At 53.3% G+C, this 21,008-nt stretch overlaps 1 protein-coding gene across 1 annotated transcript in view; it reads right to left on the bottom strand.

The window, feature by feature from the left end:
* The window catches only part of CFAP77 (cilia and flagella associated protein 77), a 126,129-nt gene that overhangs the window by 15,291 nt on the left and 89,830 nt on the right, over positions 1–21,008 (bottom strand). Inside the window, exons 4-5 of the mRNA XM_036079740.2 lie at positions 11,334–11,439; positions 8,477–8,578 (exon numbers count right to left, since the gene is read on the bottom strand). Of these exons, the coding sequence (XP_035935633.1) occupies positions 8,477–8,578; positions 11,334–11,439 (208 nt within the window). The remainder of the gene's footprint in view (positions 1–8,476; positions 8,579–11,333; positions 11,440–21,008) is intronic.

The following is a 21,008-nucleotide window of genomic DNA, read 5'->3' as shown; positions in this document are numbered from 1 at the left end:
CATACAGAGACAGTCTTTGCAGGGCTGTCACTTAAAAGGGGGCAGGTGATTCTGTGAAAGGAGGCAGATTTTGGCTAAACGTGAGAAAGAAGTGGCTGTGCACCATACTGTGTCCCCTGAACGTTCCTGCATTGAAGCCCTGCCCCCAGTGTGATGGCATTTGGGGTGGGGCCTTAGAGAGTAACTGGGTTCAGACAAGGTCACGAGGGCGCCCTCCACGTAGGGATTAGTGCCCTTAGAAGAAGAGGCACTGCAGAGCTGGCTTTCTCTCTCTCCGTGCCGTGTGAGGACATGGCGGGAAGGTGCCTCCTGCAACCAGGGAGAGTCTCACCAGAACCGCACCCTGCAGCCGCCCTGATCTCAGGCGCACAGCCATCAGAACTAAGAAATCGACGCCTCTACGTAAGCCACCCAGTCTACAGTATTCTGTTACAGCAGCCTGAGCCGATTAAGACGGAAGTTCATAATCCTCCGGGCTGTTTAACCGATGAGAGCCTGCCTCTCGCAGGCATGTTTCCGTTGGAAGGCCCCAGCATGCTTCAGAGCAAACATACGGAGGTGCACCCACATGCCATGGTAGATACATGTTTTAAACATCCCTGTGCAGAGCACGTGACATTGACCAGGGAGCTCCAGGAGCTGCTTGCTGAAGATGCAGGCTTGGGGGCACCTGGGTGGCTCAGTTGGTTGAGCATCTGTCTTTGGCTCAGGTCATGATCCCCGGGGTCCTGGGATCAAGCTCTGCGTCGGGCTCCCTGCCCAGCAGGGAGCCTGCTTCTCCCTCTCCCTCTGCCACTCCCCCTGCTTGTGTTCTCTCGTTCTCTCTCTGTTAAATAAATAAATAAATAAATAAATCTTAAAGAAAGAAAATGCAGGCTTGGAGGCTACCCCAGACCCACTAGAATGGATCCTGGGGTGGGCCCTGGAATCTGCATATTTTTTTAGAGAGAGAGAGTGTGAGCAGAGTTGGGGGAGGGGCAGAGGGAGAGAGAGAATCCCAAGCAGACTCCACACTCAGCTCAGAGCCCATCACGAGGCCCGATCTCACGACCCTGAGATCATGACCTGAGCCGAAATCAAGAGCCAGACGCTCAACCGACTGAGCCCCACCAAGGTGCCCCTGGAATCTGCATTTTAAAGCCCTCCTCCAAGCTGGAGACCTGTGCATCTGTAGGAGCAAGTGCCAAAGCCCCGTCCAACACAGAGGTTCTGTTGCTCCATGACCATCCCCTGGCCAGGCCCACGCCAAGCGCTTCCCATGCACGACGGCACTGGCCCTCTGGTCCTGTCCCCACTTTACGGGTGCGGGTGCACAGGCCGGCACAAGGCAGGCAGGCGAACCCACAGGCTCAGCCCTCCCGCCCGCTCCGTCTCTGCCTCATGCCTTTTCCTGCAGCAGGCCTGCGATCAGTGGCCTCTTTCCTTTTTGGCCTTGGGGCCAAATTGCAATTTAAAAGGTGCTCAGGGGTTTTATCAAGGTCTAAAGGCTTTCAGGGCAGTGGGAAGTTTTGTTTATTGCAAGGGCTTAAATCAGCCAGAGCAGGGCTGGCCACGACCCTCTGGACACCTATAAAACCCCAGTTCCTGACCGCCCTTCACTCTCCTTCACGGGTCCTGCATTTAGCCCCCAGCTGGCCCCTGACCTCAGTTTCAGGTCCAAAGTATTTATCGGCTCCACCAAGGCCCGCGGCCTGGGGCAGCCGGTCAGAGGGCCCACGCCTCCCCTCTGCTAGTCGTTAGCGCTGGACCTGGGCACATGGTTTTAGGCCTCCCAGCACAGTCCCTTGCCCTCTGACACAGCACGGCTCTTCTCAGCCACAGAGGGCTAGTGGGAGCAATGGTACAAAATGGACTATTCCTCAAAGCACCGAAGAGGTGCTCTGGGTGTGTGAGTGCTGAGTGTTGTTATCATTGCTGCCTTCGCGAAGGAACGCTGCCCCCGGGGGACTTCTTGGACGCTCTTCCCTCTGCTCATCCAGCCACTGGACTGGGGTCACACTGCCCACATTCTTGTGTGTGTGATCTAACGCATCATTTCCCAGGACGTCTCTGAGGAGAGGAAGGAAGAGGCCAGCAAACGCCCCTATTTCTGAGGGACACTGAGGGATCCTGGGGGGGGGTCCACTGTGTTGATTGCTTGCGGCTCCGAGACACGAGGTTCGCCTTGCCCGCACTTTTGACAAAGCTCAGTGTACCTGAGCAAATCATCTAACCTGTGTATAGCTGGAACCTGCTGCTGGCCACGTGCTGGGCAGCTCTGGATCCTGACCTGGGAACAGCATGGGTGCCCGGTGACAGAGTCGGATGCATGGGGACACGTGGCAATGAGGCACTCGGAGGTTAGGCCCAAGTCCTGCTCGAGCCGGGAGTTTCCCTTAAATCACCAAGAACTGTTCTCTTGGGGAAGAGCCAGAAGAAGAAACTGGGGACCCCCAAAGTCCCATCGACTCCCCCAAATTCAAGGTGGGATTCTACCTATCTCTAGAGGTTAGAAATCTATACCTGATGCCAAAACAAGCTGTCTTGTCTATTTTCTGGTTGATTCTCAACACGAAATTTGAGATGTTTTTGCCTCCTGGTCGGGGAGAAGAGCTTCCTGTAGAGAACAGAGAGTTCCCAGGCACCGAAGTGTTAAGGGGACAGTCAGGCTGGGGGTCCCCAGTTAGAAGCACCAGCTCCCACTTCTCTGGGCCCCAACATAGACGCCTGGCGTCTCCCTCCGTGACCTGGGAACCCAGACTCGTCCCGCCGTACCAGGAGCTTTACCGCTGTCCCCCACCTCCTGCGCCCCCCCTTCCCCTTGTTCCCGTCCCCAGAGCTTCAGCTCTGGCTCTTTGTGACTTGCCAGTATTGAACAGCAATGTCACCTCACGAGCAGGTGCCTAAACATTCTGTCCCTCCAAGGTGCCGGTTTATGTAAAACCAATTAAGCCCCCGCTTTTATCTCTCCAGCGAGGCAGCTCTTCTGCATACTGATCTGATTTCTAATGGGGGCATCCATATTTAGGGGAGAAATGTCAACTTCATCAGGACCTCTGAATCCTCTGAATCACTCTTCCTAGTGCCCTGTTTCCGCGTGTGACACATTCCATCCCGGCGCTTGGAGCCTGACGTGGCAACATGGGATGATTCTTATTCCAACACGACAGAGCGACAGGATTCTTAAAATACATCACTTGTGCAGGGACCTCGGGGAGGAGCAGATCTGGCATCTGTCCTTCCTGTGTCTGGAAGGAGTGACTTTGGGGCTGAACACACCTGTCCAGAGAAGGGCTTCTAGTTCGTTGGCCCTTTGGAGCCCTTTGGAGAGGTGGCTGCAGTGGGTGGACAGGCTCAAAGCCCGCTCTGGGGGTTTAACAGAGAGTTAACTTCCCAGCCGGCTATGATTTGTAAGGGAGCTTAAAGGTGGGAAAGAAAATCCTTTTCTTAGATTCAGCAGCTTTCACTAATCAGCTGCATCTCTGGGTGTCACTGCTTGGCTGACTACTGATTTTTTTTCCTGCCGTCTCCGGTTCTATTAGGGAGTCAGGGGCCCAGGAGACCTGAGGCAGGGTTAGTCTTCCACAAAGAGAGGAGCCTGATCCCAGCATTCAGAGCACAAGAGCTTGTAAATCAAACTGTTAGCTTAATAGCTTGGGCCATTATTCTAAAGCAGTGGGGCTGAAACCAAAAGCCAAATGAAAATATAGTCAATTTGTTCATACTTTAGTGACTGAATGACTATGTAATGTCAGTGGTATTGGCCCTGGGGAAGACAGGTCTGTTGGGGGAGAGGCGCAGTGTTCGGCGTGAGGGGTGACCTCGAGATGCTTGGGCAAACCTCCCTCTGAAATGGGTTTGGGATCCCCAATTATAACACAGACTTGCCATAGAGAGCCAGACTCAGGGAGCCGGCCGTCTTCACTGCTGGGAGAGCGCAGGCCTCTGATCTCCGCGCCTGATGGAAACCCAGCGCGAGAAACCAAGCGTTGCGAGCAGCACCGGAGGGCCTGTGAGTTCAGGAGGGCCTGGGCTGAAGGGGGCTTGAGCCCTGGGACAAGCGCCCGAAGAAGGATGTAGCGTCCCTACCCTTCAAACACATTAAAAAAAAAATAGCCTTACTGGTTTTGTAAAAGTCATATCTTCACTGTAAAAATTCAAACAATGCAGAGAAGAGCATGAGAGAAAGTAAAACTCAGCCTCACACCACTCCAGGGGTCACCGCTGCTGCTGCCTGAGGACCCCTCCCTCTGGATGTCTGTCCCTGAGCACGGGCCCCTGTGCAGATGTGTGGACGCCTCTGTCCCAACGGCATCACGCAGCACGGGGTCTTTCCCCAGCAGTGGGTTAGGAACGTGGCAGTAAGTAGCCTAAGGTCATTATTTGCAGTGGCTGTATACTATTTCACAGGATTATATCTTGTCTGTGCAATGTCAGTTCAGGATCTCTCAGCTCGTACTGAAGACGCCTCTTCACTGGCACGTCCGGGCTTTCACCATTGTGGGGGTGCCACCATAAATACGTGGGACCCACTCCCCCCCAGATATTTGTCTTTGGGCTGGTATCACTGGCAATCTTTGTAAAGAAGGATAAATCGTCTGTTTTTCTTGACTTAATATCAGGCAGCCATAGGATGCACAGTTCAGACTGGGTCACTTTTGAGAGCAGAAGGTGGGCACTATTAGTAATCCCACCTCCCAGGGGCGCCTGGGTGGCTCAGATGGTTAAGCGTCTGCCTTAGGCTCAGGTCATGATCCCAGGGTCCTGGAATCGAGCCCTGCACCGGGCTCCCTGCTCCGCAGGAAGCCTGCTTCTCCCTCTCCCTCTCCCACTCCCCTTGCTTGTGTTTCCTCTCTCGCTGTATCTCTCTCTGTCAAATAAAATCTTAAAAAATAATAATAATCCCACCTCCCAACAGGCAAGCCTGGATTCTGGCCCCTGCCTGGAAAACCCAAGCAGGGTTCTGCAAAAAGCAGGTGAGCCGGGTGGGCCAGCCTGTACCAGGATGATGTTGATGGGGCTTTGGTTATGCAGCTTGCCCCCGGCCCCAGCTCTGGCTGCCAACTAGGGTTGGGGTCTCCCCAGCATTTCAGGCTTCTGGACACCAGGGGGTGGAGCTGCCCCAAACTTCCCTGTCTAGCTGTCTAGCCCTGTGTGTTAAGGGGACAGTCAGGCTGGGGGTCCCCAGTTAGAAGCACCCTGGCCGCTCACCAGTGACCCTACAGCAGCCTGATGTCGGCACCGAGAGCAGGGCTTGGCACAAAGATGCTGAACGAGATTTGTGTATGAATGAGGGAATGAAGGAATGATCACCAGGCCCATCCCCAGGGCAGATGCCATGTGTTGGCACCTGAATAGAGTCCAGGTGCCCTGCTGAATGTATACGTGTGTCCTCATCGAATCCTTCTGCTAGCCCCATTTTCAGAAGACGGAACAGGGACGTGGACCGGTAAAACCATGTGACAGGTAGGGAGAGGCAGGGTCGCCATGTGACCCAGGTCCGCTGCCCCTGAGTCAGGTGCGCACTCAGGGAAGGCGGGTTCCCTCCTCCCTCCCCGCAGCCCCCGGCACATCTGTGAAGGGCACGAGCCCAAGTGCCGCTGGGCACAGAGGCTACCGGCTGCAAGCCCAGAGGTCCCTCCACTCCGGGATGGGAGGCGGTGCGTGCACATCCCGTCCCCAAAATGGGAGCCTGAGGAGGGGTCTGAGCCGTTTCCCCTGACGGTTCACTCTGGGTTTGGGGTCCACCACCTTGAGCCGTGACCCTGGGATCGTGAGCCTTCGGTTGAAGGAGACCCTTAAGAACAGTGCTACCCTCACTTTCAGATGAGGAAACTGAGGCCCAGAGAGCCTCTTAGCTGACTGGTAGCAGGGCATACCTACATGACCCTCTCTCTGGGCCCCACGCATCCGGGGCAGTGGCTGGTGGTACAGACCAGAATGGGCGCTGGAAGCCCAGGCAGCCCTGCGGCTGGTCCCGCGGGTGCGGTCCCGGGTGGGCCCAGGACGCCGCTGAGCGCCCCGCGAGGTGCCGGGCCGGGGAGGGTCTGGGCAGCCCCCTCGAGGTGCAGGGAGCCAGCTTGCTCCGCGTTGACCCAGCGCAAGGAGCAGGCCGCCGCGCCCCTGCCTGCTGCTTTTCCATGTGAGAGGTGTTTAATTATTTCTGACAGGGTTCAGCGTCGACATCTGTTCGCGAGCGGGGAGAGTCCATTTAGGTTATCCATCACTGTGACAGGTTCAACTTTTTTGGAAGCGCTTTTCCCTTTTATAATGGGGCTGGGGTGGGGAGGGGGGGTGGTGGCTGGGCACAGACATGAGGCACAGACAAAGACCCTCTTGGGGCCCCGTGCAGGACGCTGCGTAGCCCCCGGCCACCACCGTCGCCGCCGCACTGGCCCCGGACCCGGTCGGGGCTGCCAGGATGGGGGACGCCAGGATGGTCAGGTTGGGAAGGGGCTTTCAGCGGGTCTGTGAAAGGCTTTTAACTCTTCTGTGCTCTACTGGTCATCCATTCATTCATTCATTCATTCATCTCCTCCTTCATTCATTCTTCCTGCAGACTTTCACTGACCACTCAGTGGGTGCGGGGCTCTGTGGATGCTGTGGGGGTCACAACAGGCATGGTCCTTAGGGGCTCACATTTTGCTGGGGAAGATGGACAACTAATTGCCCAATTAACTAATTAATTGCAATGAGGATGCATACTCTGAAAGGGAGAAAGGGGCCCTGCTGGGCTGAAGAGGCACCTGCTGGGTTGCAGCCAGAAGTGAGGGAAGGATCCTCAGGAGGCCCTGGACTTCCGCGGCCCTGGACGGAATCCGGGACCCTTTCTTACAGGGCATGTTCCTTCAGCCTGCTGAGCCTCAGGCTCCACATCTGCTGAATGGGGACAGCGTTTCTACGAAATAATGCATGTCTAGTGCTTGGCTCACAGTGAGAGCTAATAAACACTTCCCATTGGTAGTATTTCCCAAAAGGGGGGGACCAAGTGTTGCATCCATAAAGGCATCACTCTGGGGGGTTAGGGTCTCCACTGGGCTGACCACGGTGGCACCCAGGGACAAGCCTTGCTCTGAGAGTCCTGCAGAGGAACTTCCAGAAACCCATGAACATCCCCCAAAAGACGAAAAGTGCCCTGTGAATCCTGGGGCTGGCATGTTTATTCTTTCTCGTTTCTGTGGCACAGTGGGTAGTGTGTTGGAGGTTGGGGCCAACGGTCAGAGGAGCCAGGCTTCCCAGCCCCCCACCCCGCTCACTGGGGGAGGACAGCTCAAATTCTGCTTCCCCTCTGTGCCACGGAGCAGTGGGGGGGATACTCGCTCTGAAGATGAAGTGCACTAATACGCGGAAATGACTCAGCTCAGTGCCTGGCACCGAATCAAAGGGTGGCATTTACAGGTTACCTCCTGTTGCTCCTGACCGTATTTCAGTGACAGCAATCTAGAATGGAAGAGCCCAGCACAGCTGAGTCAAAGCCCCTCTTTTGAAAATAGAAACTGGTTTGTTCATGTCTGACTCTGGGCCAGGCACCGTGGGGACACCGGCGTGGGAGACATGCTCTCCTGATGGGGGAGAGTCGGGGTGGGGATTGGGGTGAGGGCCCTTTCCTTGCTCCTCTGGCCCAAGACCGCCTGAGCCCTCCTTTGTCCCCTGCCTCAGTAGCTCTGAGCAGATTCTAAATCAGAGCCAAGGGGCTGGGGGTAGGGGGTGACACCGCAGAACTGAGTGTTGTGGAGGGCATCTCATGCTCACGGAGCTCTGGGTCCCCGTCCCTCCCCAGGCAACATCCCAGGGAAAATCAGAGAGAAAAATCAGAGCTAAAAGAGCAAAGGAGGGGCCAGGAAGGAAGCTGTGGAGAGAGGAGTGAGGGGGAGGAATATGGTTAAAAAGGCAGGATATTGGGGGAGACTGAGAAACCAGAGCAGAGCCACGCAGCCAGGCTGGAGGAGCTACAAAGCGACAGGGGCAGGGACTCCCGGCACCTTCTGCTCAGCGCCCAGTCACGTTCGTGTGCGGGGTGGTACGGGCTGACGGGCAGCGGGCGAATGGTCACTGACATATGCTGACAGAGGCCACTTGGGCAGGTCGCAAGGGGCCGCGTCGGGGGGCAAGCAGGCTTCTCCTCGAAGCTCGGCAGCTTGTTCGATTGCATTAGGCTCAGGAAGGCACTGTCCCCTTCACTGTCCAAATTGCAGTTTAACTCAATACTGCGGGTGGGCTGGGCTGGCCAGGAACATTGCTTTGTCCAGCTGTCTTCCTGGGGCCAGGCATGTCCCTGTGGCCCCCTAGAAAGGCTCGCTGGGCCCGAGTTGGGCAGGCACAGCTCCCCTCCCACTCAGAAGCCGCTGTCCCCAAACCTCCCGGTTCCCCCCTCTGAACAGCCAACCAGTGGCTAGAAGTCCACAGCATTTCACTGTCTAGAGGACAGGTAAAGAACGGGCAGAGTGAGAGGCATCCACCCTAGGTGAGGGAAGGGGCATTTGGAGGCGAGACCGACCTTCTGGAAGTGAGGCATATGCCAGAGGGCATCCAGCTTCACTGGCGGCTTGTACTTTCTCAGCTGACTGCTCCGGGTCTCATACAGCTTCCCCAGGATCACCTGCGGGCCAGAGAAATGCAGAGGTGAGGTGGTCTCCTGGCTCGCGGAGGAGCCCGACCTATGATGAAGGGAGGCGAGGGCAGAGGGTTGGGCTTCCTGGTGTTGCAGACCCGTGGGTCACGTTCCTCCTGCCTCCGGCCCTTCTCCAAGGCTGATGTCACGGCACTCGCTCCCCTGGCCACTGCTCAGTGGCCTCCGGCGTGGGACCCCCCCCACCCCGTGCTGCGAGCATGTTGATCTGTTTCTGGTTTGGCCCCTAGAACTCACAGGGTTGCTTCACAGAGAGGTAACTTTCCCGTGATCTGATCCAGCTTGAGCTTTGGGGATCCTCGTGGCACATGGCCCCTACTAAGGTCCTGGACGGGCCCTATTCGTGTGCTCTGTTTCTCTAAAATTTGTGATAGTCATATGTTTTGTTGTGTACTTTCTCTTTTCTTTCTTTTTTTCATGGAAGTATAGCTGACCCGCAATGTTAGGTTAGTTTCGGGTGGACAGCGTAGCGATTCGACATGCCATCTGTCACCATATGACCCTGTTACAGCACCATTGACTGTATTCCCTGGGCGGAATCTTTTATCCGGGACTTATGCATTCCATCACTGGAAGCCTGTATGTCCCGCTCCCCTTCAGTAGGTCCTTTGGATCAGCCGTCTTCTCTGCCTTCTAGAACAGTATCCACAAACCAGAGATGCTCTCCAGCTGAGAGTCACCACGCCTGCCTTCAGAGTTGGAGGGATGCATGCACCCCCCTTTCCCCTTCCTAAGTGGAAATGGATCTCCCCGCTGGAAATGGGTCACCGATGCTTGACAGACGGGGTTGGTTACCGTAGGATTTGCTGAATTCAGCACTGAGCAGAGGGGCCCAAGATGAGGACTCACTACATGGAAGCTGTTGCCGAGAATTTCCATTTGAGGACACCACCATCCAAACCCCAGGACATCCTTTGCGGCTGGAGAGACAGGCTTCCCCTCGGATGGTGGCAGCTTGACCTTTCAGACCAGCCATCTTATCAACCCCAGGCCCCAGCCCCAGTGTTTGTGCGTCTGGGTGTTCCTCCCAGTTTGTTAGACAATGTACAGCCACAGAGAATCTTGGAACAGGAAGAGAACCCTGGGGTTGGTTCCACAAGTGTTTTCTGAGCGCCTACCATGCGCTAGGCACGGCACGGCGGGCCCTTTCTGACCCTTTCTTTCCCCAGTGAGGGAACTGAGGCCCCAACTAAGTGGCGGCTCCCTCAGAGTCACACCCGGGGAGCGGGCCCCAGTTCCCAGCCAGTGCTTGGAGTGGAGCCACTCCCATTAGTGGGGTGCTCTGCCAAACAGGGAGGGGCACTGGCCACGGTTGTCTCTAACGTCAGAAGATGTGTCCCCGGGAGCTCGGTTTTCCATGGATTTGCGACACTCTGAGTCCCTGTGAAATTGCCGCTAATTAAAAAACACGACCAAACTGGAGCTATAAAGCGGTTTGTAATGGCAGCGCTCCCTCTGAAACTGGTCGTTACCATATAAGTCGACTCTTTCTTGAGCCATTAACGAATAAACTAGTCATGGGCTGCTTTTAAAATGTTATTACAACACTCTGCTTTTTAGTGAGCTGGTGTCTCGTTCTCTACCAACGTCAAGGACAGTGGGAGGGGCCCCCTGCCCCTCAGTGACGCTCCTGGCCTGTCCTGAAGGCGCCAGGATCCTCGGTAAAACTCTTCGGCTCCCCAGTTTGGCTCTAGAACATCTTTGCCCTGTTGCTGAACTCCAGGCTTTCCCATAATTAGCAGGGGTGGGACCTTGCCATCAAGAAGAGCCAAGACTCTGGGGCTACACACACCCCCCCCGAGTCCGGGCCTGGCTCTGACGCCTTTAGCCAGTCGCTTAATCCCTCTGCGCCTACGTTTGCCCACATGAAAATGAAATAACCGAGACGACCTGATGAGATCCCCGCCTCATGGTGTGCTCAGGAGGGAACACGGGTGCACGCTCAGCCCAGCTCCCTGCCCGGAGCAAGGCAGAGGGAGAACACTGGCTGGATTGCTGCACCAACCAGACATGCGAAGATTGTGCTTCTAGTGAAATCCGTGTGGCACTAGGCGCACATCAGTCTGGATCGACTGCAGCTCACACCGTTAGCAACTGGCAGCGTGGGGACGTGGTTCTGTCCTCAGCCTCAATTTCCCTGTGCGGGCACCGCCTCTCTGAGGCTCAGTTTCCATGCCCAGGAAATAGGAATAATGCCCCCCTTGGGGGCTTTTGTCAGACATAAACGAAACGATGTGTATGATGTACAGGATGGGTTTAGCATGTGGCCTATTCATCAGTTTGAAAAGAAAATGTATTCCTAAAGTATAACGAAATGTGTTCTTTATGGCATCCTGCTTTATTAGCCTTTTCTTTAGTACAGGGCATATTTCTGTCCCGGCCGGGTCAGGTCAGTTGAAAATCAGATTTCTGGATGGGCGGAGTCGTGGAGGTTTGGTGGAAGGAGTCCCCGGGTAGGAGCTGGGACACCGGGTTCTGCTCCTGCGTCAGAGGTACACAGGCCGGGCCAGAATCTTCCACTCTCAGGCTTGAGCAGGGGTTGTGTGTGATCATCACCAAGACCCTTTTAGCACAGCACCTAGCAGCTTGGTTGCCACCCCCAGCCTCGCCCCTCCCCATTTGTGACAAACGTGCACAAATGTCAGTCTCACAGCTTTGCCAGGCCAGCCCCTCCCTCCACTCCCATTCCAAATGGGGGCCACTCTGGAGTGGGGGATGCATTTACCTTGTGCTTTTTCTCCAGTTTAATGGCTTTCTGGGTGGCCTTCTGCTCCTGCGCCCAAAGCTGCTGGTAGCGATGCTGCAGTAGGTCAAAGAAAGGGGTGGAAGGCCTGCGGGGAGGAAGCGCAGAGAGGCTTGAGGCCTTGGAAGGCTGCCCCATTCTGACCGAGGATGCCCACCTGACCCTCAGGACTGTGCTCTGGGAGATGGTGACAAAGACTTCCCCCCCCCCCCCCCCCCCGCCAAAAAGCGGACTTTAGACAGGCTTGTTGGAGCCCTCTTTTCAACTAGACCTTGCCCTTGGGCCTTGGGCCTTGCCCTTGGTCTGCTGAAGCCAGTCTTCACAAAGAATCTGTGAAGTCAATCCCCCATCCCACCCCCCGTCGGTATCAGTATCTGATCACCTTGGCCTGCCTTTACCCAGAATCCCATCAGGTCAGTTCAGTGAGCATCGCCCTGCCCTCTATGTGTCCTTTCCTGACCCCCACCCCCTGCTCCCGGGCTGTAAGTCCCCACCTGTGCTGTATTCATAACGGGGCCCCGTGCTGCACTAAGTCTCTTTCTCCTTGTGCGGTAGCACTGTGTGAAATCATTGCCACCTCTCGTTTCTGACTCTGGCTCTCCTTGACAAGGGTCTCCAGCCTGGGAGAGCGCATACCCTGTGCCGCGCATTTTGTTCACCCCACCCCTTCGCAACGCTGTCGGACGGGTACCATCCCTATCCCCATCCCAGAGCCTTGGGGGGGCGGCGAGTGAGACCTGCCCAGAGTAGCCGAATAGGTAACAGGTGACAAGGGCAAGTTCTTCACGGAAGAACCAGAGCTAATGATTGCAGGAGGGAATGATGGAGCCAAGGGGGCGTGGGAATCACCGGGGTGCCGCTCCCAGCCAAAGAACAGGTGGAGGTAATAATAATCATCAGTGGCTGCTAAGGCCATTCGGTGGAGACTCTACAATGCGTGGGGCAGGCTGCAGCAGCTGAACCAAATGACCCATTTCTTTATTGTGGGAAAATATATACACAACACACAATTTACCCACACGATCAGTCTTACCATTTCTGAGAATGACAAGCAGACATTTGTGATAATACAGTGGGAGGTACGCAGTACCATCCACCCAAAATTCTTTGGGAAAAGAAACCAAAGTACCCTGACGGTCATCAGATTTCTAGACAAGCACCGTCAAATCGAAATACAACGCAAGTCACCTTGTAACGAGGACTTTTCCAGGAGCAACGTGATAAAGGAACAAGCAGAATTAATTTTACTCATATATTTTATCCCTCTCATTACCAATGTATTTTATTGACCTAATCTAGCCAAAATATTAACACACCAACATATAATCCTTTTAAAATATTCATGGGGTGTTCGAAAGATTCAGTTTTGAAATTTGAATTTGGGACCCCTGGGTGGCTTAGTCGTTAAGCGTCTGCCGTCGGCTCAGGTCATGATCCCGGGGTCCTGGGATCGAGCCCCGCATGGGGCTCCCTGCTCGGTGGGGAGTCTGCTTCTCCCTCTGCCTGCTGCTCCCCCTGCTTGTGCACGCTCTCTGACAAATAAATAAATAAAATCTTTAAAAAAACAGAAATTTGAATTTAAATTAGTCAAAATTAAATACGAAGGTAGATTCAGCTCCTCAGTGGCACCAGCCGCGTTGCAAGGGCTCAGTAACCACCTGTGGCCGGGGCCGCCGCACCAGATACACAGCTGTCGGCCTGCCTGCCACGCCTCGCAGGAAGCGCACGGCGTGGGGAGCGTGCTACGCACCCCCGTGATGATGCCGAGTGCCCCGTGCCGAGTCCCGAGTCCCAAGCGTGGGACGTTCTGCAGGACAAGTGGCTCGAGCACCTCAGCAAACAAAGGACCGTGGAAGGGAGGAGGAGGCAGTGGGGTAGATTACAGTGACCTAAGAAACGCACCCACCAGGTGCAGTCTGCGGACCTCGTTCGGATCCCGAGTCAAGCAGACCATCAGTGGGGAGGTATGTTTTGGGGCAACCGGGGCCAAGTGAACACTAGCTGAGGTTTGGAAGTTATTTAAGTGTTTCTGTTGGAGATGCATATAGAAGGGCTTGTGGGTGGAATAATTGGTTGTTTACAATTTGCTTTAAAAAGGAACTTCCGCAAATAATAAAATACAGTAAAGTGAAAACGGACGGCAGGGCATATCGATAATGGTTGGAGCTGTGTGGTGGGGGTTGGTCACGGGCACGTACTATAGTGTCTGCGATACTTTCGTGCATGTTTAAAATTTTTCATCCTAAGCAAAAAGAGAAAAAGAAGAAGAAACTGTGAATCCGGCTCATTGCTTTCCCCCGTCGTGTCTTTCTGACCTTCCTTTTGATGGTGAGCAATCCTAGCCAGCTTTTCTGCCTCTCACGTCTGAGCTGATTATTTCCTCATTTCCCTGGGCCAGAGAGCCTCAGATTTTTTTGGTGCATAAGAACCCCAGAGGTTCTGAGTTAGGAAGTGGGACGGGGGCCCAAGAAATCACATTTTCAGCAAATATAGTTCCGATACAGGGGGGGTGGGTTGAAGGGTAAGCCCTCCAAGTGGTGTTTCCATCCTCATCCCTAGAACCTGTGGATATGACTTTATTTGGAAAAAGGGCTTTTGCAGAGGTAGTCCAGTTAAGGATCTTGAGATGGGATTAATAACTATGCAAATGCTTTTTGCACTTGTCCAAAGACAAGTGTCCTCATACGAGGACATACAGCAAAGAGAGACACGGGGAAGAGGAGGAGGTGCGGGCGGGGGGACAAAAGATGACAGCACAGTGATGGGGCCGCAAGCCAAGCATACCTGGGGCCGCCGGAGGCTGGAAGAGGCGGGGCGGGTTTCTCCACTAAAGCCTCCAGAGGGAGCACGACCCTACCCCCACCTTGCAAAATTCTGGCCTCCAGAACCGTGAGAGAATATGCGTCTGTTGCTTTAAGCCAACAAGTGCATGGTAGTTTGTGACGGGGAGCCCGGGAGCTAACACACAGGGGTTCCTCAGCCCACCTAGGGGAAACACCAGTAGAAACCGCCCTCTGGATGACGTCTAGAGTAGGTCCCGAGACTAGAAATCAGGGTCTCACAGCTGAAGGAACCACAGAGCAGCATTTTGCAACCTGGCATGTGCGCGTGGGTCACCGGGGGATCTCGTTACAGGTACATTCTCGTTCAGTGGGTCTGGAGAGGTCACAGGTGTTGTGGCCCAGGACCCCACATTTTGGGGCTTAAGACCTAGCCCCAGAGGTCTTAGCCCCCGAAGTCCCAAGAGTTGTGGACAGTACCTTCTGAGCAGGTGTCTCAGGGGGAGGATCCACGGCTTTTCTCATTGCGTTTCTGGAAATGCAAGCACCCCAGGGAAGGTTCCATTCTTCCCAGTGACCTTATCTCACGACTGGGGAGTGCAGAAATGGAAGTATTAAGAAGAGACACCCCCCCCCCATCCTGAGACAGACCTTGAGCCTCTCTAGCTTTGTGTGTTTTTGTTTTTTGTTTAGAGGGGGAGGGGCAGAGGGACAGGGAGAGAGAGAATATTTTTTCAATTTTTATTTATTTTATTTTTTTTAAAGATTTTATTTATTTGTCAGAGAGAGTGAGAGCACAAACAGGGGGAGGGGCAGAGGGAGAAGCAGGCTCCTTGCTGAGCAAGGAGCCCAATGCGGCACTCGATCCCAGGACCCTGGGATCATGACCTGAGCCAAAGGCAGATGCTTAACCAACTGAGCCACCCAGGTGTCCCGGAGAGAGAGAATTTTAAGTAGGCTCCACATCCAGTGTGGAACCCAACAATGGGCTCAATCTCATAACCCTGAGATCAAGACCTGAGCCGAAACCAAGAGGCAGATATTTAACTGCCTGAGCCACCCAGGCGCCCCTCTGGCTTTGTGTTCGATTTGGCCTGCACAGCAGTCTTAACAGACTTTGAGATTGTCATCAACAGTTAAAAGTTGGGAAATTTTACATTAAAAACCAACTTTCCAGACTCTCTTGAAAATGTGCAGCTTCTGACCGTGTGGTCTCTATGTAGCAACTACTGGGTGGAGCCAAGTGTCACCTGTCACTTCGCCCCATGCCTCTCCCTTCCCTGTTGCCCCTTTACCTGCGCCCTGCACCCCATCCATTCTCCTGGTGTAGTCTGACTCCCCAGTATGCAGACTTTCGTGGGACTGGGCTGAGCAGGGACTCTATTTGAGCAAAGCCTCAGGGGCTCTGAAATGCCACTTTACAGAGCAGCCTGCCGGGCGGCTACAAACAGTGGCTCTTTGTTTTCTGGTTCCTTTACCCCTGTGGTGACTTTTATTGCTTAATTATTACACGCCCCATGCTTCTGAGCAGCCTAATTTATGGCCATGCTTTCTAATGACATGAGATGCGTAACCTCACAGTATCTCCCCCCAGAGGCCGTTCACAACAGAAGAGCGGTCTTCCCAGCAGCCCCCACTGCAGGCATCACCAAGAGCCTCCCTTTGAGGCCCCCCTACAGCCTGGGCCGACCGGCTTTGTGTCCTGCTACGGCCAGTGGTTATTACCTGGAGACAGGCAGGGAGGGGCTCGGGGCGGGAGAACAGCTGAGAAACCTTGGGGGTCACGGCCCCAGCCCGGCTGGCTGAGGGAGATCCAGCAGGTTCTGCCCATTTGTGCTCTGGCTCATTAACTTGGATAAAAAGGTGGGGAGGCTTGTCAGGACACAAATCGGATCACATCACCCTTTCCTGTTTTAACCCTAAGCCTAGACTCCGGGCCATGGGCCCCCACCTGGCTTACTCTCGGCTTCTCCCGGTCTCAGCCGTGGGGCCGCCTCCTCAGCCAGCCTGCCCGACAGCCCATCCTCGGCTGCCCCCCCGCCAGGTGCCTGCCCACGCACAAGTGCTCCGGGTCATTGGTTCTCTGGTTTGTCACCGACCTTGGCCACTGGATGCCAACACCACCAGGGCAGGAATGGTTCCTGTGAGCGGCACAGTGTTGCTCTCAGCAATTACGTGTTGTTGAGAAAGAGGGAAGGCAAATCAGAGAAAGAAAGACCAGGCAAAGTTCTGGGAGATACACTTTTTCATAATTCAGGGTATTGTACGTTAGGCTATGTAGAAGGTATAATAAAGGCCGTAAGTTGATGGACGCTGCCGCTCGATGGAGGAAGGACAGTCTTCTCAACAGATGGCGTGGAAATGATTGGACATAGTGGGCAAAACCCCACAAAATAGCTCTCGACCGGAGTCGCAGACCTTCCACAAGAATGAACTCAAAATGGATCATGGATTTTGATGTGAAGGTAAACCGATTAAAGTTCCCCAAAAAACGCAGGAGGAAATCTTTAGGAGCTCAGGCCTGGCTTGGTGCTGACTTCTGAGACTTGGCATCAAAAGCATGACCCGTAAGAGAAAACAGAAGTGATAAATCGGACTTCTTCAAAATGAAGAACTTTTGCTCTGTGGAAGGTCCTCTCAAGAAGATGAAAAGACCAGCTACCGAGACTGGGAGGAGGTCCCTGCAAACCACACATCTGGCCAAGCGCTCCTCTCTAGAACATGTGGAGAACTCTCAAACTCAACGTGGAAAGCAAACCAGTTAGAAAGACACAAAGAGGCATTTCATCGGAGGGAGTACGGCTGACCAATAAGGACAGGAGAAAATCGTCCACATCCCCGCCCTCAGAGACATACAAATTAAGACCCTGATGACATTCCACTATACACCTATTCGTGCAGAAATGAGAAACCGCAAATGCGGGCAAGGATGCAGAGAAACCAAGCCCCCCTCCCCCCACATTGCTGGTGGGAACGAGAAGTAGTATAGGCACTCTGGAAAACAGGTTGACAGTTTCTTAAAAATCTAAACATACAGGGTGCCTGAAGCCTCAGTCGGTGGAGCATGCAACTCTTGATCTCAGGGTCATGAGTTCGAGCCCCACGTTGGGTGTAGAGATGACTTAAAAATAAAATCTTAAAACAAAAACAAACAAAAAAACCCTAAACGTACACTTACCGTATGGCCCGCAGCTGTACTCCTGAGCATTTATTCCAGAGAAATGGGAGCTTACATGTATACAAAACCCTGTACACAGATGTTTATAGCAGCTTTATTTGTTATAGATAATTGATATTTGTTATACAACCAAAATATCCTCCAGTGGATGAATGAATAAACGAACCGGGGTCCATCGGTACTATGGAACACTGCTCAGCGGAAAAAAGGATCAGGCTATTGGAACACACAACTTGGATGGATCTCAAGGTCATCGCGCCGAGCGGAAATGACAATTTCGAAAGGTCACCTACTCTGTGATTTCATGCACATCACATTGTGGAACTTTCCAGGGATTAGGGAATGGTGGGGAGCGGAGTCACTGTGGGGTAGCATGAGGGAGGTCTTTGAGGTGATGGAACAGTTCTGTATCTTGATTGTACCACACAGATCTACACACACACACACACACACACACACACACACACGAGCGCATGTCAAAGCGATGAAGTCTGTGTGTTGTACCAACGCCACGTGTTTAGTTTTGACATTGCACGTAGTTATATAGGATTTTATCTTTGGGGAAAGCTGCATGAAGAGTGTACAGGATCTCTCTGTACCATCTCTACAACTTCCTGTGAATCCAGCATTATTTCAAAGTACAATATTGTTTAAAATGCAATCAAGCATGTTAGAGGAGAGGCTGGAGCAGCTTCCTTCCTCCTTTATGGGAAAGTACCATAAAATTCCTGCCATGCAAAGAGGTAAACAGAATACAGGGCCCCAAAATGTAGGGGAGAGATGAAGATAGGGTTTGTCCAGCAATTAATTTTTTCAAGTCTGATTTTTCTGTAATTTGTGGTTTGTGGTATTTGTCAGCTTACTTAACTTTGTAATTTGTTCTCTTTTCTTTTCTTGGTCTAATGAGGAGTTAAGTTTTGAGCCTAAATTTGTATTCATGATTTTGAATTTTTTTTTCCTCAAAAGGGGCCCCAAACTTGAATATGTTCCAAGTTGGACAAATCTGGAGCTGCCCTCAAGTGCAAGTAAGATCTTATTTTAATTATAAGAGGATGGTATCTATAAGTTTATGCTAATGCACGTGAAAACCCAAACAAAATGGGTGATTGGTCTAGGACAATATAGAAGCTCAAAGCTGACTGAAGCGCGTAAAACGTTAACAGAGCCTTGAGCACTGGGCCTGGGGATCCTACACATCAGCTCTCACAACCTCGCCTTGGATAGTATTCCAGGGCCTTCCAGATTGTTCTTAAGAAAGCTTCCCAAATCATTTTCTTATACTTGTTTTTAAAGATTTTGTTTATTCATTTGAGAGAGAGAGAGAGCACAGTGGGAAAGGGCAGAGAGAGGGAGAAGCAGACTCCCCGCTGAGCAGAGAGCCCGATGTGGGCTCGATCCCAGGACCCTGGGATCATGACCTGAGCCGAAGGCAGACGCTTAACCATCTGAGCTACCCGGGCACCCCGAAAGCTTCCCAAATCATTATCATCCCACATTAACTGGGACCCTGCTGTCAGCCCTCCACCTGCCCCCGAGCCTAGGAGGAGGTGAAGCAGGTCACTCAGGGCAACTCAATCCCAGCCCCTTCCCACCGAGCTTCCAGCCACGGGGGAAAGAAACTTCTCCCAGTGAAGCTGGAAGTTTTGATTCTTACACTCGGTTGGACATCTTAACTAGCACACGGGAATGTCTTGTACTGGATGTGAGCCTAAAGGCCGAGGGCATCTGAGATTTCACCAGGGTAAGAAGCTGACCCTCAGAGCAGGTTTGAACAGAGCATGGGATGTTCTAGAATTCCCCTGTGGCTCCCACTTGTTCGCTGTGCCGGTCACATTTATAAAAGTGATGGTGTCTTTAGTAGGAAATATTATATAGTTGCCAAAAAGAATGGAGTGGCCATACGTGTAATGACCCAGAAAGATCTCTGAGACCTCTGTAAAGTGTGAAAACACAAGTCCAGGGGAGAAAGAGCCATACGCATACGCATACACCTGCATCCACACAGGTGTGGACGGGTGGATAAAGGCTGGAAAGAATCTGCCGATGATGGCAGACGGGATGGGGGCAGGCACAGGGCGTGGGGCAAGAGGACCCTTCCCCTCCCGTCTGTTTACTGGTTATAGGACTGTTTTGCAATGAATAAAACAAAAAACAAGGAAGGAAGGAAGGAAGGAAGGAAGGAAGGGAAGGAGGGAGGAAGGAAGGAAGGAAGGAGGGAAGGAGGGAAGGAGGGAAGGAGGCGCCTGGGTGGCTCAGTCGTTAAGCGTCTGCCTTCGGCTCAGGTCATGATCCCAGGGTCCTGGGATCAAGTCCCACATCGGGCTCCCTGCTCAGCGGGAAGCCTGCTTCTCCCTCTCCCACTCCCCCTGCTTGTGTTCCCTCTCTCGCTGTGTTTCTCTCTGTCAAATAAATAAATAAAATGTTTAAAAAAAAAAAAAGAAAGAAAGGAGGGAAGGAGGGAAGGGAGGGAGGGAATTCCAAGCCTGAGAGTTCATGTGGCCCAGCTGGGGTCACACAGCCAGTAATGGGGGTGGCGGATCCAAGCCCCCCAACCCCCACCCCTGAGAACATCAGACCAGAACTCTCAGCAGCTCCCCACAAGCAGCTGAGGGTGGGCCAGGCCTTCAGGGCCGGGGAGGCGCCTGGCAAGAGCCCAGCCCTGTGTGGTTGCTGTTGAGGAGTTTTATTAGCATTTTCCCAGGTCCTAGACCCTTCGAGGATGCATCTTTAGGAGCCATTTCCTTGTTTTCTTCTGCAACTACTTTTTGCCGCTACCTTAAAACATATTCAGCTTTTTTTCTTTTGAAGTAAATGCGATTCTTTATAATAATAAAAAAAAAATAGGCATTTTTCTCCCACCCCAAAATGAATGATTTTTGCCACAGGCGGAGGATCCCCTGTGGTCACAATTACAGCTGTCCTGTCTGCAGGTTGCTTTTGAGAAGCTGGAAGGGGTGCATACAGAAGGTCTTAATTATTTATCCTCACTAAATGAGGTGGGGAAGCCAAAGCCCAGAGAGGTCAAATGGCTGATCCAGGGTCACACAGCACATTCCACCAGCAAAGCCTGGACTCTTGCCCTCGGGTTACAGCCATGAGAATGCCAATCGATTTACACCGAGCTTGGAGTCTGCCAGGTAGCCAACTGCAGACAGAGGCCAGAGCCAGGGGCCTGGCTACTCTCAGATAGGACCCCAGACCTTCCCAGACACTTGCTGTCTCACCAGGCCCTGTAACAGCGCCTGGTCCACACAGGAGCTGAGGGTTTTTTAACAATGCACATCTGACCCTGTCTTTCTTAACAGCCACAGGTGCCGTCTCATTGCCCTTGCGGCGTGGGGCACAATTTTTAGGGGCTCTGTGCTATCTCCCGGACCACATCCCACTCCCACCTCCTCCCAGACCAGTGTACCCCCGGATCCCCCGTTTCATCTTCCAGTCTCAGCTTAGATGAGATGCTCACGCCCCCACCACCAACCACCTCGCTCCACCATCCCTCCTGAGGCCTCCCGTAGCTCTGCAGGAGACTTTGCTGTCCCTGCTATATAAAGATCTTTTTGACGTTTTTTACAACAACTAGTTCAGTAACCACCTGTCCCAGCAGGCTCTAAGCTCCATGGAACAGGGGTCAAGGCTGGATTGTTCTCTGTGCCCCTCCCAGCCTGGACAGCCAGCCTGCACTGGGTAAAAAGGCTGAGG

The sequence above is a fragment of the Halichoerus grypus genome, chromosome 14 (assembly GCF_964656455.1).
Source record: "Halichoerus grypus chromosome 14, mHalGry1.hap1.1, whole genome shotgun sequence".
Lineage (NCBI taxonomy): Eukaryota > Metazoa > Chordata > Mammalia > Carnivora > Phocidae > Halichoerus > Halichoerus grypus.
This window is presented reverse-complemented; position numbering and strand designations above follow the sequence as displayed.